The sequence below is a fragment of the Numenius arquata genome, chromosome Z (genome assembly GCF_964106895.1).
Source record: "Numenius arquata chromosome Z, bNumArq3.hap1.1, whole genome shotgun sequence".
Classification (NCBI taxonomy): Eukaryota; Metazoa; Chordata; class Aves; order Charadriiformes; family Scolopacidae; genus Numenius; species Numenius arquata.
This window is the reverse complement of record NC_133616.1, coordinates 14,338,835-14,354,739: the sequence shown is the minus strand read 5'-3', so window position 1 is coordinate 14,354,739 and position 15,905 is coordinate 14,338,835. Positions and strand designations below refer to the sequence as shown.

At 34.9% G+C, this 15,905-nt stretch overlaps 1 protein-coding gene across 1 annotated transcript in view; it reads right to left on the bottom strand.

Moving 5' to 3' along the window:
- The window catches only part of WDR70 (WD repeat domain 70), a 135,895-nt gene that overhangs the window by 55,271 nt on the left and 64,719 nt on the right, over window positions 1-15,905 (bottom strand). Inside the window, exon 10 of the mRNA XM_074166134.1 lies at window positions 7,318-7,492. Coding sequence (XP_074022235.1) covers window positions 7,318-7,492 — 175 coding nt within the window. The remainder of the gene's footprint in view (window positions 1-7,317; window positions 7,493-15,905) is intronic.

Sequence of the window (15,905 nt, the reverse complement as noted above, 5' to 3'; positions counted from 1 at the left end):
CACTACCTTCAAGAAATACTGACATACTATGAACCACAATGAGAAACATTTGGCCGCAAAACTAGCTTCCTAATACACACATCAAGCACAAAATTCTTTTTGTAATATACAAACCCTATCAGGCTCCAGACCAATGAAGCGTTCAGCTTGCTTAAGCAGTGCATATACTGCAGTATGTAAAAGCCATTTTTCTGATAAGCCAGACAACTCTGGAACTCACTTCTTGTTAGAACAAATGTAGCATATGTACTTTTAACTTCTTCCCTCTACATAAAAGAAAAGTTTTTCTAAAATAACAAAGCCAGCTCAAGAATCTGCTTCATTATTTTTCATTGTTTTATCTCTTTCTGTAACATTATTCATCTTACATTAATATTAATAACACTACAATATTAATAAAGCCAATAAAGTTGCCATAATGCCTACTCTTTTCTTCTCAAACTGTCATTTTAAATTTTTTTCTGTAAGATCTACTGTTATTTTTCTAAACAGTAAATCAAAGAAAGATATATAATCCTCATGGGATAAGCCTTTTTCCGTCAACCAAACAAGAATCCAAGGTAAAATCCTTTATGCTATTTTCATTGGGGTGTGACAGACTTCAAGATTTAGAATTACCTTTCATCACTATATTAGACAGTGCAAACATTTAGATAGTTCTTAACTATAAACTGTTTATTACATAAGAGAGAAATGCACTTAGAAATACAGCAGGGCACATTTTATCTTAGCATATGATTGTCAGATTCTTTACTGCAGCTAGCTTCAGGGTATAGATAGTGATGTGCTGGTTAAACCAGACGTATACAAAAAGGAGTAATATATGAAGCTGTTAGTATTTGCTGCTGGCAAGCTTGTGTGTGATTTCCAGTATCTAGAGCAGAGGTCTGGCACATATACATATGGAACGAAAGGTTGGGATATTATGGATATGGAAAACTTACCTTAAGTTTGAAAGGGGAATATAGAGTATTTGGATATCTTTCATCTTGTATTTACACAAGAAATTTCCAGATGTAGCCAGACTGCCCTCTTCAAAGCATGAAACTTGTTACATACTTGGGGGTAATCAGAAGATTTGCCTGTTTTTTAGCTGTAGCAGTGATAGTCAGCAAATTCAAGTATAGTAATTGTAAATTGTTGCTATTAAATATTGACATTTCACTGGAATAATTTTAATTCTGTGAAGAAATCAAAATAAACCCCAAATTCTATATAAGCAAAACAAAAACAAACTATCCAAATTGATGAGTGAATATTCGATGGCCAAAATAATGAATAAAATCTAGCTGGTGTGAAAAGAGCATAATCCTGGAATGCTGTGATAGACCAGACACTAAAGACACTATGATCTTTGCCTGGTAGAAACTGTATCTAAAAAAGGCATATGCATACTAGTAAAGCTTTCTATTAGACAGACATAAGACATAACATTTCAAGAATTTATTACTGAGAGTTCTGTCTTTTGCATGTCAGCATATGCAAAAAGCATCCTGCAACTGTGCAAAGATCCAACAATCTCATCTGCCCAAAGCATGAGTATAAATCCCCTCAAAGGACCTTCCAATTAATGGAGAAAATATTTACAGCAAGTCTCAGATCTTACTACTAGTTTTCATTACTCTGTCTTGGCAGGATCAGATGTAAAATCCATCAAGAACAGCAAAATAAAGTTTACAAAAAAAAATTTCCAAATAAGATCTGGGCTTGGATTACCATTCTAAAACAAAGGGTCATCCTATTTTGGGGAAGGGGAGGGGAGGAGGGGAAGTGTCTTACACAATCTTTTTGCCTTATCTAAACCTGTGTACTTAGTTGTACAGTATTTCTTCAAAATGGCTTCAATATTCATAAAACTTTTCATCTCTGAAAATTCTACCTTAACACTTCATACTGCACACCACAAAACTAAAGCTTACAAAAACCCTTTCAAAGCAAACCATCACTAAATATAGAAATGTATTTATCTTACATCTATTAATCATGCAATTATTTGGAAAATACTTCTAACATAAGTATTTGTAATTAAAATGTACAGAGTTTAGATCTGCTTAACTTCAGGGCGTACTGCAACATCCCACTTTTCTTCCTCTTATATTTTGAGGATAGGGTGGCTTAAGGGCATGTGGAAAAATGGTTACTGGGATTATCACTTGATCACACCACTTTTGAGGATATTCATGTGGGCAGCATAATAGTATAGTTTTGGATTTCATTATTAGTGAACGTTTTAAGTTCTGGAAAGTCACTTTGAGCTTTAGCTAAGTAATTTAAAACTGATCAAAATACATAAATTATTCTAGTAATTTAAAATCAAAGTAAGGTCTTAAAACAAAAACACTAACAAGGTAGTAGTTCAGCAATACTGTAGTAGATGCTCACTTGAGCGGGAAATAGCTTAAGAATAGAGCTAAACATACCACTTCTATGAAATGAGAAATAAAATTAAAAAAAATACAAGTTAATGGCTAGCTATAAAAATCTTTCCCCGAACACTGAATCAATCTGTGTTTAATGAGAATTATATTATATTGAAAATTATAAAACACTATCTTTCCTGTTCTGATTTACATTACATGAAAAGATAAACCTATTACAGATATATCTGTCAAAGTTAACTCTTGACTACTTACAGTGCAGCCATTAGATAGCTAAAACCTTATAAAAATTACACAAGGTTTCTAAACGGACCCAATTTAATACAGCTAGAAAAAAAAAAACAGACAAGATTTTGGGCATCCAGGCTGTTTTCTTAAAAGCCTTTAAAAGACATCACTACTCTTACAAACTCTGCCTCCTCGACATCCTTATCAATATTTTTGTATCACGGCTGCAATAATACACAATAAAATAGGTGATGTATGAAACTGAGAAACATGATTCAGGCTGCCATATGCAGATAAGATGTTTATGCAGTCCTGGGCTGAATACACCAAGGAAAAGCTGGCGGTAAAAACATCATGTAACAGATCACCATCAGGTGGTCTGAAAGACTAAGAAAGGCTAAGAAGTTTAGCTTTCTCACCCTAATAAATCCTATTTGTAATCAATGAAAAACATCTCTGTCCTTTCAAGTGTGCAAAATTAGGGGAGATTTTTTACTCATTCAAGAGATTTATATCAATTTTAACTCATAATACATTTTTAACCTACCCAGCAAGTACGACAACAGTTTTTAACAAAATGACTTCAGTCTTTCCTTATTTTTATGAATGAGATACTCTGACTTCTACACAGGAAAACTGGGCACAAAGAGATTCATTGAATGCAAGACACACTTGATTCTTGATACTAAAGACAGCTCCACGGATCAGCTTGTTCAGCAATAGGTACTACTACTGGTGTTGCAAAGAGGTCTGAATGGGCAAGCACAGGCAAGATGAGGTAAATCTAGTGGGCTTACTGCACTGCCCCATGAAACGGTAATTCTCAAGATCCTGTCTTATTTTGACCGCTAATGCTCTCCAACTCTACATATTTGCCAGACACTTCTCCACATCGCAGACCATTTAAAGTGAGAGAGTTCTAATGTGTTATGTTATGATCAACTATTTTACACTATTGTTTCCACTATTCATTGGAAGTTTGAGGGAAGTTATTTTTTATGTCCTTTGAAGCTGTTATTTTAAGCCAAGCTGACAGTGTTCATAATATTTCAAACAAGCTGACAGATCGTTCTGCTAATGTGCACTGTAAATGCACATGTACGTGAACTTTAAAGAAAAACCATGCACTGACAAAATAACATACGTGAGAAAATAGCAGAGATTTATGATAAAATGAAAAAATCCTCTGAGGCAGGTGATTATAATGGATCATGATCATGCTGAGGAAGTTTGGAGAAAGGCAAGGCAGAGCTGGAATGCATTTGGCTAACTTCAGCATTAGCAAGTTACCAATGTCAGTGTCACAAAGACAAAAAAGTCTTCCTCCAAAAGTTCCAAAAGTGTTTTTACTCTCACTACACACAGCTGGGAGATTTGGAATTGCACCAAAAAACTAGTGGAAGCAGAAAACTGAATGAAACTTACGGTGTGCATTACTAGTCAGAACTAAAGGGAATTGATCACACAGCAGAATCACTCCCTAGACACAAAAACATACTTTTAAAAACGCAGATACTGAGGTGGCTCTAAGTAGCTTAGGAAAAAAAAACCTAATTCATGACCCTAACTTGCAACAAACAGCCACTTTAACTCCAGCAGGGATGATAAAACATGGGGTAGAAAAGATGTTGTTTCTTATTAAATAAAAAAAAATATATACATTCAAAGAATTATTTAATCACACCATTCTGCACCAAGTTCTTCTACACTAACGAGCAGCAAACACAAGTGACACCATTGTGGTGATGTGGACACCACCGCACTACGGGTTGATTTTTGTTTGCCCTTTGATAGACACATCAGTAGGATTCCTGTAGTTAGGTGTTAACCTATCAAGTCACAGTTGGGGTTCGAACTATAATAAACCTGCAAGCAGCAGTCAGAAACTGTGACTACAATGGCAAGGAAGATTCCCAGGAGCTTCATCAGGGAGCTTCTGCCACCTTCTTAAGTGTTACAGTCTTTGTGAACCCCCAGAGGAAGAGTAGCTTCTAAAAAACCTCCACAGATATCAGGATAACAGGCTCTATGGATAGCATGTAGTGTGAGCCACACTACTTGGCAGGTACACCTTCCTGGATTTAGTTTGTGCTTTTATTATCATCTGCAGGAACAGTGGTACAGGCAGTCAACAGCAAGGTTGAAATATCATTTATTTTTTTGCTTAAATGCAAAAATGAATTCAGACAGTCAAAACAGCCTTTATCAGATCAGCTCTGGCATGACAGCGAGGCCAACTAAGCTGCAGTTAACTTTAAGCACCTTCCTGTTGCATATGTGCCAAATCAATAGCCTAAAATACTGATGCCAGAATCATTCCTAAGTGATCAAGTATAAGAAATTATAGCAACTATTTTCTGCTTTCAACACTAGTTATTTTTGTTGCACAAATGCTGTCTTTATTTTTGACTTGAAACAGAGCTGTACTGTATGGGAATTAAAAAAATTCCTTCTTCAAAAATCAGAAGTTAGTATTTTACTATATATTTCTTCAAGCAGCATAACCCTCCCATGTTGATTCTCCACAGCTTTATCTGTTTTCCTGTGTCACCTACAGTTTGTACCCCCAAAACTGCACCACTTTGTCATGACTGGAAGTAACTCTGCATCCTGTCAGGCCGCTAAGCGCTTTCATCACTCCAGTGCAGGAGTCAATCCCTTCATCACTCCAGTGCAGGAGTCAATCCCATCCTCCTCTTTCTAAATTCCACCTTGAATGCATGTTCCTTTTTAAGTATTTTTTTTTCTTATCCCTCCTCCACCCCCCAAAATGTAGAGGTGAAAGCTTTTTCTTTTTTTAGTTATTTCATCAAGATGCCTTTTGAAACGCCTGATTTTAACTATACACACAGATTTACAGAGGGTACTAGCAGTTTTAGGTAAGAATGCCACTAAAAAAAAAAATTTTCACTGCTGTTTTACACAAAAATCTTGCACATTTCTTAATGACATCAACAAAAGCAAAACCAAAAATTATTTAGGCTTTAAAAACACAAATTCAAGGACACTACCAACTTCATTTCCACTAGGAAATCGCTTTAGTCTTGCATTGTTATACAGGGGTCACCAGTTGGAAATTGCACAAGATGCACAGGATGTATCTTTAAATTATTCATAATCACCTTAAACTGCACTCAGTAAGCATTGCAATATGTCATCTTATAGACACACAAAAGTTCAAAAGGAAAAGCACATGAAAAAGCAGACTACCAAGAGAACTATTGTTAAAACTACACCAGAAAGCTTAATATTTCAATACTGTATATGTTAAAATAAACAACATACACAGGTGATGAAAGCCAGTCTCTGAAAAATTTATTATTCTGCTAGAACAAGTTTACACTTAGGATGAATTCTCAAGCTTCATGCCATTAAGAAGTTTTACTGGGTTTATAGTGGAAATAAAAACAGAAATAAAAATAGATGACAATCCCAAAATACATGCTGTTCTTTGAATATGATCAACGGGGTTTCTTTTCCTTTTACATCTACACATTTCCTCTTGCCCCCAGCAATCAAATTTTATTTAATCTTTGTGAAAAGTTCCTTAAATTGCCTGTTTTGCTTTTTAAAATCAAATGATTTTGCTTTGAATGATTAAGTTGAACAGACTAATGTAACTTGTATTAATTCAGTATTATTTCCCCAAAGCCATCCCATTGGAATTGTACAGTTTTCAAACATTTGTGATATCAGTTTGATTCAAAGGATCCTGTACCCCCTGCCTCATTTCCTCTGTAATTTTACATTGGCTTCCAAAATAGTTGACCCTAATCTTATTTTCTCCTCCTATGTGTGCCGTAAGTACTTATCCTCCTGAAGTGAAAGGGACTGGGCATCAATTCTTTGGGTAAGAAGGGCATAAAGAAGATATGAATGATTATTAGGATAGTTAATTTTAAAAGCAGTAAAGCTGTGCCTGGTGAATTTGCAATCGACATTGCAAAATTTAACTCTTGGAAAGCACACAAAGCAACAGAGGGCACTGATTATAAAGTAGTAGCAAGAATTGTATGTATTCTTTGTCAGGTTCATAACCACTGGAAATTCAAGTTTAAGTTCAATGTGAACAGGAGAAATTACAGAGTATATTTCAAAATTTTTAAGAATTTGAAATAGTTCCCATTCTGACTCTTTCTCACAGCACTGCATTTACACAAATTGTTCAAATTTGCCTCAGTGTTATTTTTTACACATTGGACTCTAACAACATTTGGCACTTAATATGTAGCATTACCCTTTATCCTCACTCACTTGTATGCTATTCTCCTCTGCCTATTATCAGGATGAATAACTGATTTCAGCATGAAGTTTTATGACCTCCTGCTTAATGTATTCAATATCTCAAATAAAAAATGGAACTATACATTTTAGGTTTTACATAAGAACCAACAAGAAATTACAGCTTTTTCCACAAATATTGCATCCTAAAAGAATAATGGTCTAAATACAGGTATGTGGCCAACCTTTTTTTTTTTTTTCTTCTGAAAAGCAGACTGCCAAGAGTTTCCTCAGTGTTTTGAAGTGAATAGCAACACACTGAATGATCACTTGTAGAGAGAAATATTAAATTTTGCCAGTGACTTATTTAGGTTTCGGGGGAGGAAAAAAATAAAGTGTAAGTACAAATGTACCAAAATTGATTCCATCAGCTTCAAATTCAGCACTTGCTATATTAGAAGCATATATTGTTATCAAAAACTCAACTTACACTCATATTCCTATCCCAGATCTGGATGGACCCATCTTGACAGCCAGCTGCAATAAGTTTACCGTCTCTGCTGTACGTGCAAGTTGTAGGAATCACCCGTTTACCTTGAACTGATCGTGGTTTAAATACGCTTTTGTGCTTTTTTTCATTGTTAACATCCCACGTCCTGACAGTTCTGGAAAAGTGTTTAAATAAAGAGATATTTTAGATTAAGTTAATATATATGAAGTAATTCTTATGTTAAAATCAAACAACTTCTTCAGCATAAATGGAATATAACATTGTTCACATGAAGTTGTAATGGCAAAATAGCATTTAATATATGGTATGGCAGCCATGAAACTAATGTGACAGCTTTCCAAGTAAGAAACATCATATTCACTAACATGCATGTGAAGGTTGAAACAAAAAAAATAAATCAGTTCTTCCCGAACTCTCCCGTAAATACACAAAATTCTTTACAACTGGACAAAAGACCAAACGTTAATAAGCAGGTACTACATAGTCTTCACTGTCATTGGAGATCAGGATGATGAAAGTAGTCAGTCCTTTAGAAAATGAAGAACTCAGGAAACAGGCATGAATGCTTATACAAATTCATTCACTAAACTGATTGCCCTAATTGTTCTGACATGACAACAACTGACAAACCTGCTTTTAACTGGCAGTATGGTAGACTGGCTGGTTATTCTTCAGACTATTTTAAAAAGGCACTTTAAACAATTGATTGCAATATTATTGTAGTTCTCTTCCACTAATCCTGAAGAACTCTCTAATCCTTAGAGTTCTGTTGTAAAAGTCTTCTTCAAATATTTCACAAAGATTCATTTATGTAATATTGTCTTTTCAAGTTGAGTTTTTCCCACATTATTAGCAAAACAAATACATCCTTTTTCTTTTTAATGGAAAAAAGTGTCTGCCTGGATCTTCAGTGTTTCTTAGATACACGAAAACATCCAAATGAAAGAGAACTAAAACACTGAGATACAGGTGGACTCTTTAAACTGTCTTAGATACAAATGTTTTCTGTCCATTTAATATGTTGAGTTCTTTCCAGATAAAAATTCAAAACTCTTCTGGCATCTAATGCAGAGAAGAGTTTCAGGATTTGGCAAAGGAAGGAAGATCATTAATTTAGAAAGAAAAAAAAAAATCACTAAGTTCTCAAGACAACCTCATTTGTTTAGACTATACAAACATTGCCTGTAATCCAAGAGCACGTAATTCACTGGTTTCTAGCAAAGCAAATACCACTTTAACAAAGGCTGCCATTTCTCCAGAACAAGACAAGACACCATGGCATAACATTAGGAACTTTCATCAGAGCTACAAGGCCAGACAGGCTACGGAGCTGACATATATATAATTCCAGCATAAAACTGACAAGAAAATGAGCTGGAAATAGGTCATAGAAGTTATATTTAATTGCACATTTAATGACAGTACTGAAAAATAAGTAATCAAAGTAGAATGAATCTCCAGTTGTCCATAATAAAGTCAAGATTAGTCTCATACTTAAAAGTCTTCAAATCTCATAGTTGTAAGTCATCACTTCATTGTTATACTTGGAGCTCTAGCATAAGACAGTCAAGTATTCTGATGGGTGGTTTGGGTTTTTGTGTTGTTTTTTTGGTTTTTTGTTTTGGTTTGGGTTTTTTTAATTTGTTTTTTGTTTGTTTGCTTGTTTGTTTCATTTTAAGTGAAACATTAGATTATGATGCATTTTCTAGGGGCACTTAAATAAATCCATGCTGCTATATGGAACAGGCTTCTCAGCAAGGTTATGGAGTTGCCTTTCTTGGAGTTACTCGAAACCTGTCCAGACATGGCCATGTGCTAGGTGCTTAGGTGATCCTTCTTTTAACAGGAAGGTTGGATTGAAGGATCTTCGGAGATCACTTCCAGCTTCCATCCTCAACCATTATGTGATTCTGAGATTCCCCTTTTCCTCTCCACGTGTTGTCAATAACAACCCCAGTCTCATACCTTTCAACAGGCACATTGACACTTTCTCCCATTCTGATAACTACTCAAAACTTGATTCTTTTTCCAGTCCTTTTCCCTCATAATATTCAATACTTAAGAAACTCATTTGAATATCCTGTAGCTCCAGCTTCTCTTCTTCCTCTTGTGATGACCAACTCCCACTGGAAAGCTACTCCCTCTCTTATATAATGCAAGTTTCTCAGGACTGCCTTGGCATATCCACTTCTCAGATGATGTACCTAAAAGCCCGCCTCCCCCTGTTTGACTTCTTTATCTAAGATGCCCCACAAGCATCTCAGCTGCAATTCCAAAAATAACCTCTGAGAATCCTTCACTACCCTAATTCTTCATTTCTGCTGGCACAGAAAGCCTTTTTTAAAGCCTTCAGATCTCAATGTTCTGTTAAATAGAACATAGTCAAACCTTCTTATTCATTTTATGTTTCAACTGTGAAGAAATATTTTTATAAGAAATCATCTATGTATTGCTTAAAAGTTGTTCAACCATTCCCAGAGAGCCCTTAACTCCTGCGCTAAGACTGAGACCTTTCATGTCACATCTTTTAAGCGGTTTTATTCTTTATGGAAAAATTTCAAAATTTTATTTAAAACCAAACATTGTATTGCAAACACATCTCATAATACCATGGACAAAATTTCAGCTTACCACATGAATCAATCAGCCCATGGTTTCTGACTGAATCACAACAAACATTAGGAATCATCTCTAAATTATAAAAGTTTTATATTTTCCTTCAGACGACTGATGGACTAGAAACACAGGGACTGCTGAAAGACCTCAGATAAGTACTTTCACTACCCCATTCTAAGGACCTTCATCACACAGTCTGAGTACGACGTGGACTAACTTGCCCTGACATTCCCCTTTTACCCTCCATGCTCCATCAATAACTATCTGAGCATCCTGTGTCTTCTTTCAGCAGCCACTTTGATGTTTTCCCCCCACCTAATGTCTACACTTGAAACTTACTGGAAGCATTTTTCAAGTCCCTTTCCCTCAAAACACCTTATATTATTTAACTCCTCCCACTCTAGCCAAAAGGAAAGGGGATAGCAAGAAAGGAAGCACAGAACCCCAAACAATTTGCCTTCTGGGAATATGTCTTTAAACTGGCGATATGGCAAACAACTGCTAACTAAGGCTGCTTCTGTATTTTATTTTATTTTTGCCTTCTGCTACTGACCCTCAGTCACCATACCATATCATAGTCAACTCAGAGAGCACAATTTGGAATTATGCCTCTGGCTTTTTTACAGAATATTTTGTACCATTTAATGATTCTTCCTCCTCCTCAGACATAACAAAAAAATAACTGAGACTGCACTACAGAAGCCCCATTTTCACTTTCTAAACTACTCTGGGTCCAATATAATGTTCTTTGTGTTGAAATGAATGAAAAACTTTACCCCTAGATCAATCAGATCAGTTCCACGAGACTCACTTTGGTCAAAAAAGCCTAAGAGGCCTAAATAAAAGCCTCCCTAGGCCTAAATAAGTGTGGGATGAAAGAACAACATTGTTTTACACTCTACGTGGCAGCATTTAGCAGAAGTGTAATACTGATATTTATCTGTTGATAGGTATAACCAAGATTTTTGAACTCCACTGAAAACAAAAGAAAAACATTTCCTGAATGAGGCTTTTTTCCACCTGAAAACAAAGGATGTTTAATTAAAGTTTGTTCTTTAGTAAAAAAAACCCAATATATAACTTGTTTTTTTGAAACTATCCCTCCAACATATAATGTCATTCTTTTATCACATCAAATTTTAATGTACTGATATGCACAGCCATATAAGTATTTTTAATTTCTTTTTCGTAAACTTCTTTTTAAACAAAACTTCCATGAAAAAGGCTCCACACAAGTTTAAATTTAACTTTTCTTATGGTGGATTCCACATCTGCAAAACAGATTTTGCAAAGTTCTTACATTTGCCAAGAGCAATTCAAAGGAACTTAGAAAAGGATGGGAATGTTCTTTTGGAAAGGTAATGTGGATATTTTCCTGACCACTGAGAAGTTAAATAACCCATAATAAACAACTAATTTAATTACTGGGGATCATGTATGTATGTGTTGGGTTTTCTTCCCACAAATGTTTTTTCTGTTTTTTACTCCTTTTTTTCTAATGTTCTTACTGTCAAAATTTCTAATAAATTATTGATAATACTGCTGTATTGCACAAATTATTAAAGGTATTTACGTAGCTGCATTTCCCAGCCTGCAAGAACAGAAAATTTCTCTAAGTCCTGATTCAACAAGCCACTACCCATTCTAATACTATTCTAATACAGTCTGCTGAAATTCAACAAGTCAATCAATCCAAACATTCAAAAAAGCCTGACCTGTCAAATGCCTCTAAGCTTCTCTGCCTGTCCCATCTCCTCTGTTTCTACTGGACTGCAAACTTGCTTGCACAATACTGAATGTCATTGGCATTTAATACAGTATAAATACATTAAGTACATTCTTAATAATGAAGTCTATTCTGATCACACTTAAAATACAAAAAAGCAACAGAATACATTAATCCTAAAGTACAGCTCAGACTTAATGTTGTACATCTAGTACCTATATTATAATGCTTATGTTTGCAATATATTATAATGCCTACCTATGTAATATAAGGTTGCCCAAAAGGCTACCTTAGAAAGCTATAACATAAAATCATCATAGGAACACTGCTGCAATGGACTTTATTGGCACAGCACAGAATTCCAAGTAATCTTATCAGTTATAAAAAACATTTTAAAAAGTATTTTTATATAAAGAGGCTTAATTTAAGTGACCAAACTTAAAGCAAGATTTTTTTCATTTTTTATGACATAAAACAACCTTACCTACACATGCTTATATAATACGGTGAAAAATCACCTAAAGCAGAATATGTAAAGAGAATAGATAGATAAGAAATAGCTGGAAAGTTCTGTGAAGATGCACTTAGTGAACATGGTGGTACAAGACTATGTCAGCAAAAACTTCAATTTTTGTATTCTCTTTGCCCTCTTTCAGCAGAAGTGAGTTATAGTCGTCTTCTGTTGAGCACATGGGACCCAACAAAGGTTAAATCACCTGCCAGACACTGACAAAATTTGTACACACAAACAGATGGAGAAATTCAGAGAAACTTTACATACTTTTTTGGCAGAAAAACTTCTAAATAAGCTACCTACAGCCAGCATCTGAACAGAGTTAAATTAACTTAAACTAGAATACAAAAATGTCACATGCATAAAATGCATGCATAAAATTGTAACTGTGGAAGGAGCTGCCAAAAAAATGGACACAACTTAATAATTTATAACAATTCTTCAGCTTCTCTGTTACTTATATAATCTCTAAATGTAAAAAAAAAAAAAACAAACAGAAAAATTAACAGACAAAACATTTTACCAGGGTAAGAAATAAAACCATCAAAATTAATTTTTATGTCACATGCAGTGAATGGGCTGAAGCAACCATGAACCTATGTGTTTCCATATTTCCAAATAAAATTGGTAGCCCTTTTTTTGATAGGAGAAATTACAAACATTTGTGTAATTACAGCTGAATTATACTATTTTGGGGGGAAAAATAGATTAAAATCTAGTAACAACAAATGGCAACTACTTCCATTGTCCTGTTTGAATGAATTAAAAAGCAACCAACTCAAAATTGCAATGACACATTAGCATGTCTGAGAGAGCATGGAGAGTAGATGTTCTGAATTACTAAGCAAAAATCCTGTTGCTGGTCAATGTATGGAAGATTTGAGGGAAACTAAATTAGAAAAAAAGACAGAGAAGAACTGACTATGAATGAGTACTAACTGCGCTAAGGAATCAGAACTCCTCATGGAGGTCTGGGAGAGGAGTAGAGATGGAAAGAGACTGAGTGGATAATGAGAAAAAAAGCAAGGAACAGAATATAACAGTTATAAAGTCATGCCAGATTTGGCATGACTGCTGTCAAGTCAGCTGTGCAGCACGTTGATAAAAGGAAAACAGAAGCAGCAGCAGTAAATACTAGCAAGTTATGACACGATCACTTGCGGCTGAGGAACTGGCCAACAGATGCCTTCAGATACAAAGAATTACCCATCAATACATCTATATAACCCCTTTCAGGTTATAATGAATACACAGTTGTAAAGACACAGTAGAATACCTGACAACAGAACCTCTTATTTAGGGCGTTAAGAACTTCATTTTTATTGATATGCAAAGCTCACAAGCTTTCCAGACTGAGTGATTTTTGTTTTTCCAGATTAAACCACTGGTCAGGCTAACAATACAAAAAGACACTCCTCAAAATGGTAAAAAATAAAGAGTAGCAACAAACTTCCTAGAAATAAGCTAGTAATTAACATACTACAAATCTTACCACTTTAGTATTGACAAATATCATCCAAGCAGAACCCAGATTTGCTGAAGTCATTCAGCCATCCAGTCCCTTCCTTCCTCAAGGTTATCAACAGGAGAAGAGAATCTGTTCAGTCCATACAATTAATTAGGCCCTTGATCATGCAGTGATGAACAAGGGGACATCATCTATCCATCTCTTCCTTGCTTCAGTTTTTGCACTACAGGAAGAGTATTCACAGAGAATATAAGCAGAGCTGGAGATATAACTAAGGTACAAAGCAAGCCAATGTCAAAAGACTTTGTTTTCTCAGCAATTTTTTGAATCGGCAGATCCTGTACATAAAGTTACGTTGTATTCGCATATGAATTACACATCTATTTCAATTATTGCCTTCTAAGGGCCTGTCCCAAATGATGGAAAAAATGGAATTTTGCACTTTTGTGTACATTGTTATTTCTTTCAAAACCTGAAAATTTTGCCAAAGTATTTGCAGGTCGGCTCATCAAAATGACCAACTCCAAAATTCCATTATTCTCAAAGTCAAAGATTAGAGCAGACACATTTGACACATCACACTGGCAGAGACAAGGAATGACAAAATACAACACAGGAAAAAAAAAATCCTACATTAAAAATGTTGACATTAATCAACTATCAACAGCAGCTGCTAGCTCAAAGCACAATAAAGAGCATCCAGTCACATGAGAAGATTTCAGAATGGATCATAAAAGAAGTTCCAAGATTCTGCTCTAACTTCTTTCCCCCCCCCCTGTGAATTCCCACTGAACTATACTACACAATGCAAAATTCAGGTAAACACCTTGCTCTCTCCAGTCTTTAACTTCAAAGATTTTGAATGCTTTCATTTAAACCAGTAAGTTTCACCTGGGACCTAAAAGTTTTGCAGGACATTTTTTCCTTTCTAAAAATATTTTTATCTATACCTTCTTCACAGATTTTCAAAAGACCCTCAAACTTTAAACTACACTTGCTCTTAACATATCTAAAGAAGAATACCCTTCATTTCTTATGTCTGATTTGTTTTGCCACATGTATAGATCTTGAAATAGTTATTTGTAAATCCAGTGCTCTTACATAATTGAAACCAGCTAGAAAACACATTACATATAATACATCATTTTTACTAACAGATGAGGATACCAGGAATCTGCTCGAAAAATAATCACTATCCTAGAAGACAGTATAACGTATTAAAATATAAATCATATACAGAAAGGTAGAAGATCAGGAAGAAAGCAAATGAGAGAAAATTTTGATTAAAAACAAAAGAATAGCATTACTGTATGTCTTTTCCATTAACAGTTGGAGTGACAGGCTACTTCCAATGCTAATTGGAAGTATTCCAATTCCAATGCTAACTAGTTAATAATGCTCAGCAGAATTTTCCTCACATCAAGACAAGTAGACTGAACATAAGTAAAACAAAAGGCTTGGTGGGAGAAACTTCAAAATATCACAAGAAAAGATAGGAAAGGAAATATTATGAGAACGAACATACAAGTAGGGGAAAAAAAAAAGCTAAGGAGGAATATGGAAGTGAAAAACAGATCAATTGTGGCAAAACAAAAAAGGTTAACTAAAGCTAACTCCTGGACAGAAAGCAGTAGTAGAGGCTATGCAGGTATTGAATTATTATGCCAGTAAGGGTCCCATTTCCAAGGAAGGAGGATTAAGACTCCATATGCATGTTATATTCATTCAGTGCTGCTTAGAATACAGAAAAATAGAAGAAAATAAAAACAGTTATTACAGCCTGAGGACAGGATAACTGTCCGACGAAGGGGATGGCGAGGAACAAACAACCTCATCCCCCTCTACCACAAAACCAAACAAATAGCTTCAAGAACCAATGCAAAAGAATAAATCACATAGAAGAAAAAATATGTTAAGTAAAGCTTTCGATATTATTGAGAGGAGAATGCACTGCACTGAGCACTATCTTAAAATACATTCAAATTCTGTAGAAGATAAATTGGAAGGCAAATCATTGAGGCATTTTTTTAAAAACAAAAGAAAACAAAAAACACACAAACCAAAACAAAACCAAAACACAAACATGCCCTAGAGCACTGTTTAGACTCCCAAAACAGTTATACAGAAAAAGGCTTCCTCAGACTTAGAAAACAGTCTTAAAATTGAAGGCATATACTATATCGAAAACAGCATTTGCAGGGCTCATAAATTAATAAAAAATAATTCATTCAGGTGTTTCAAAC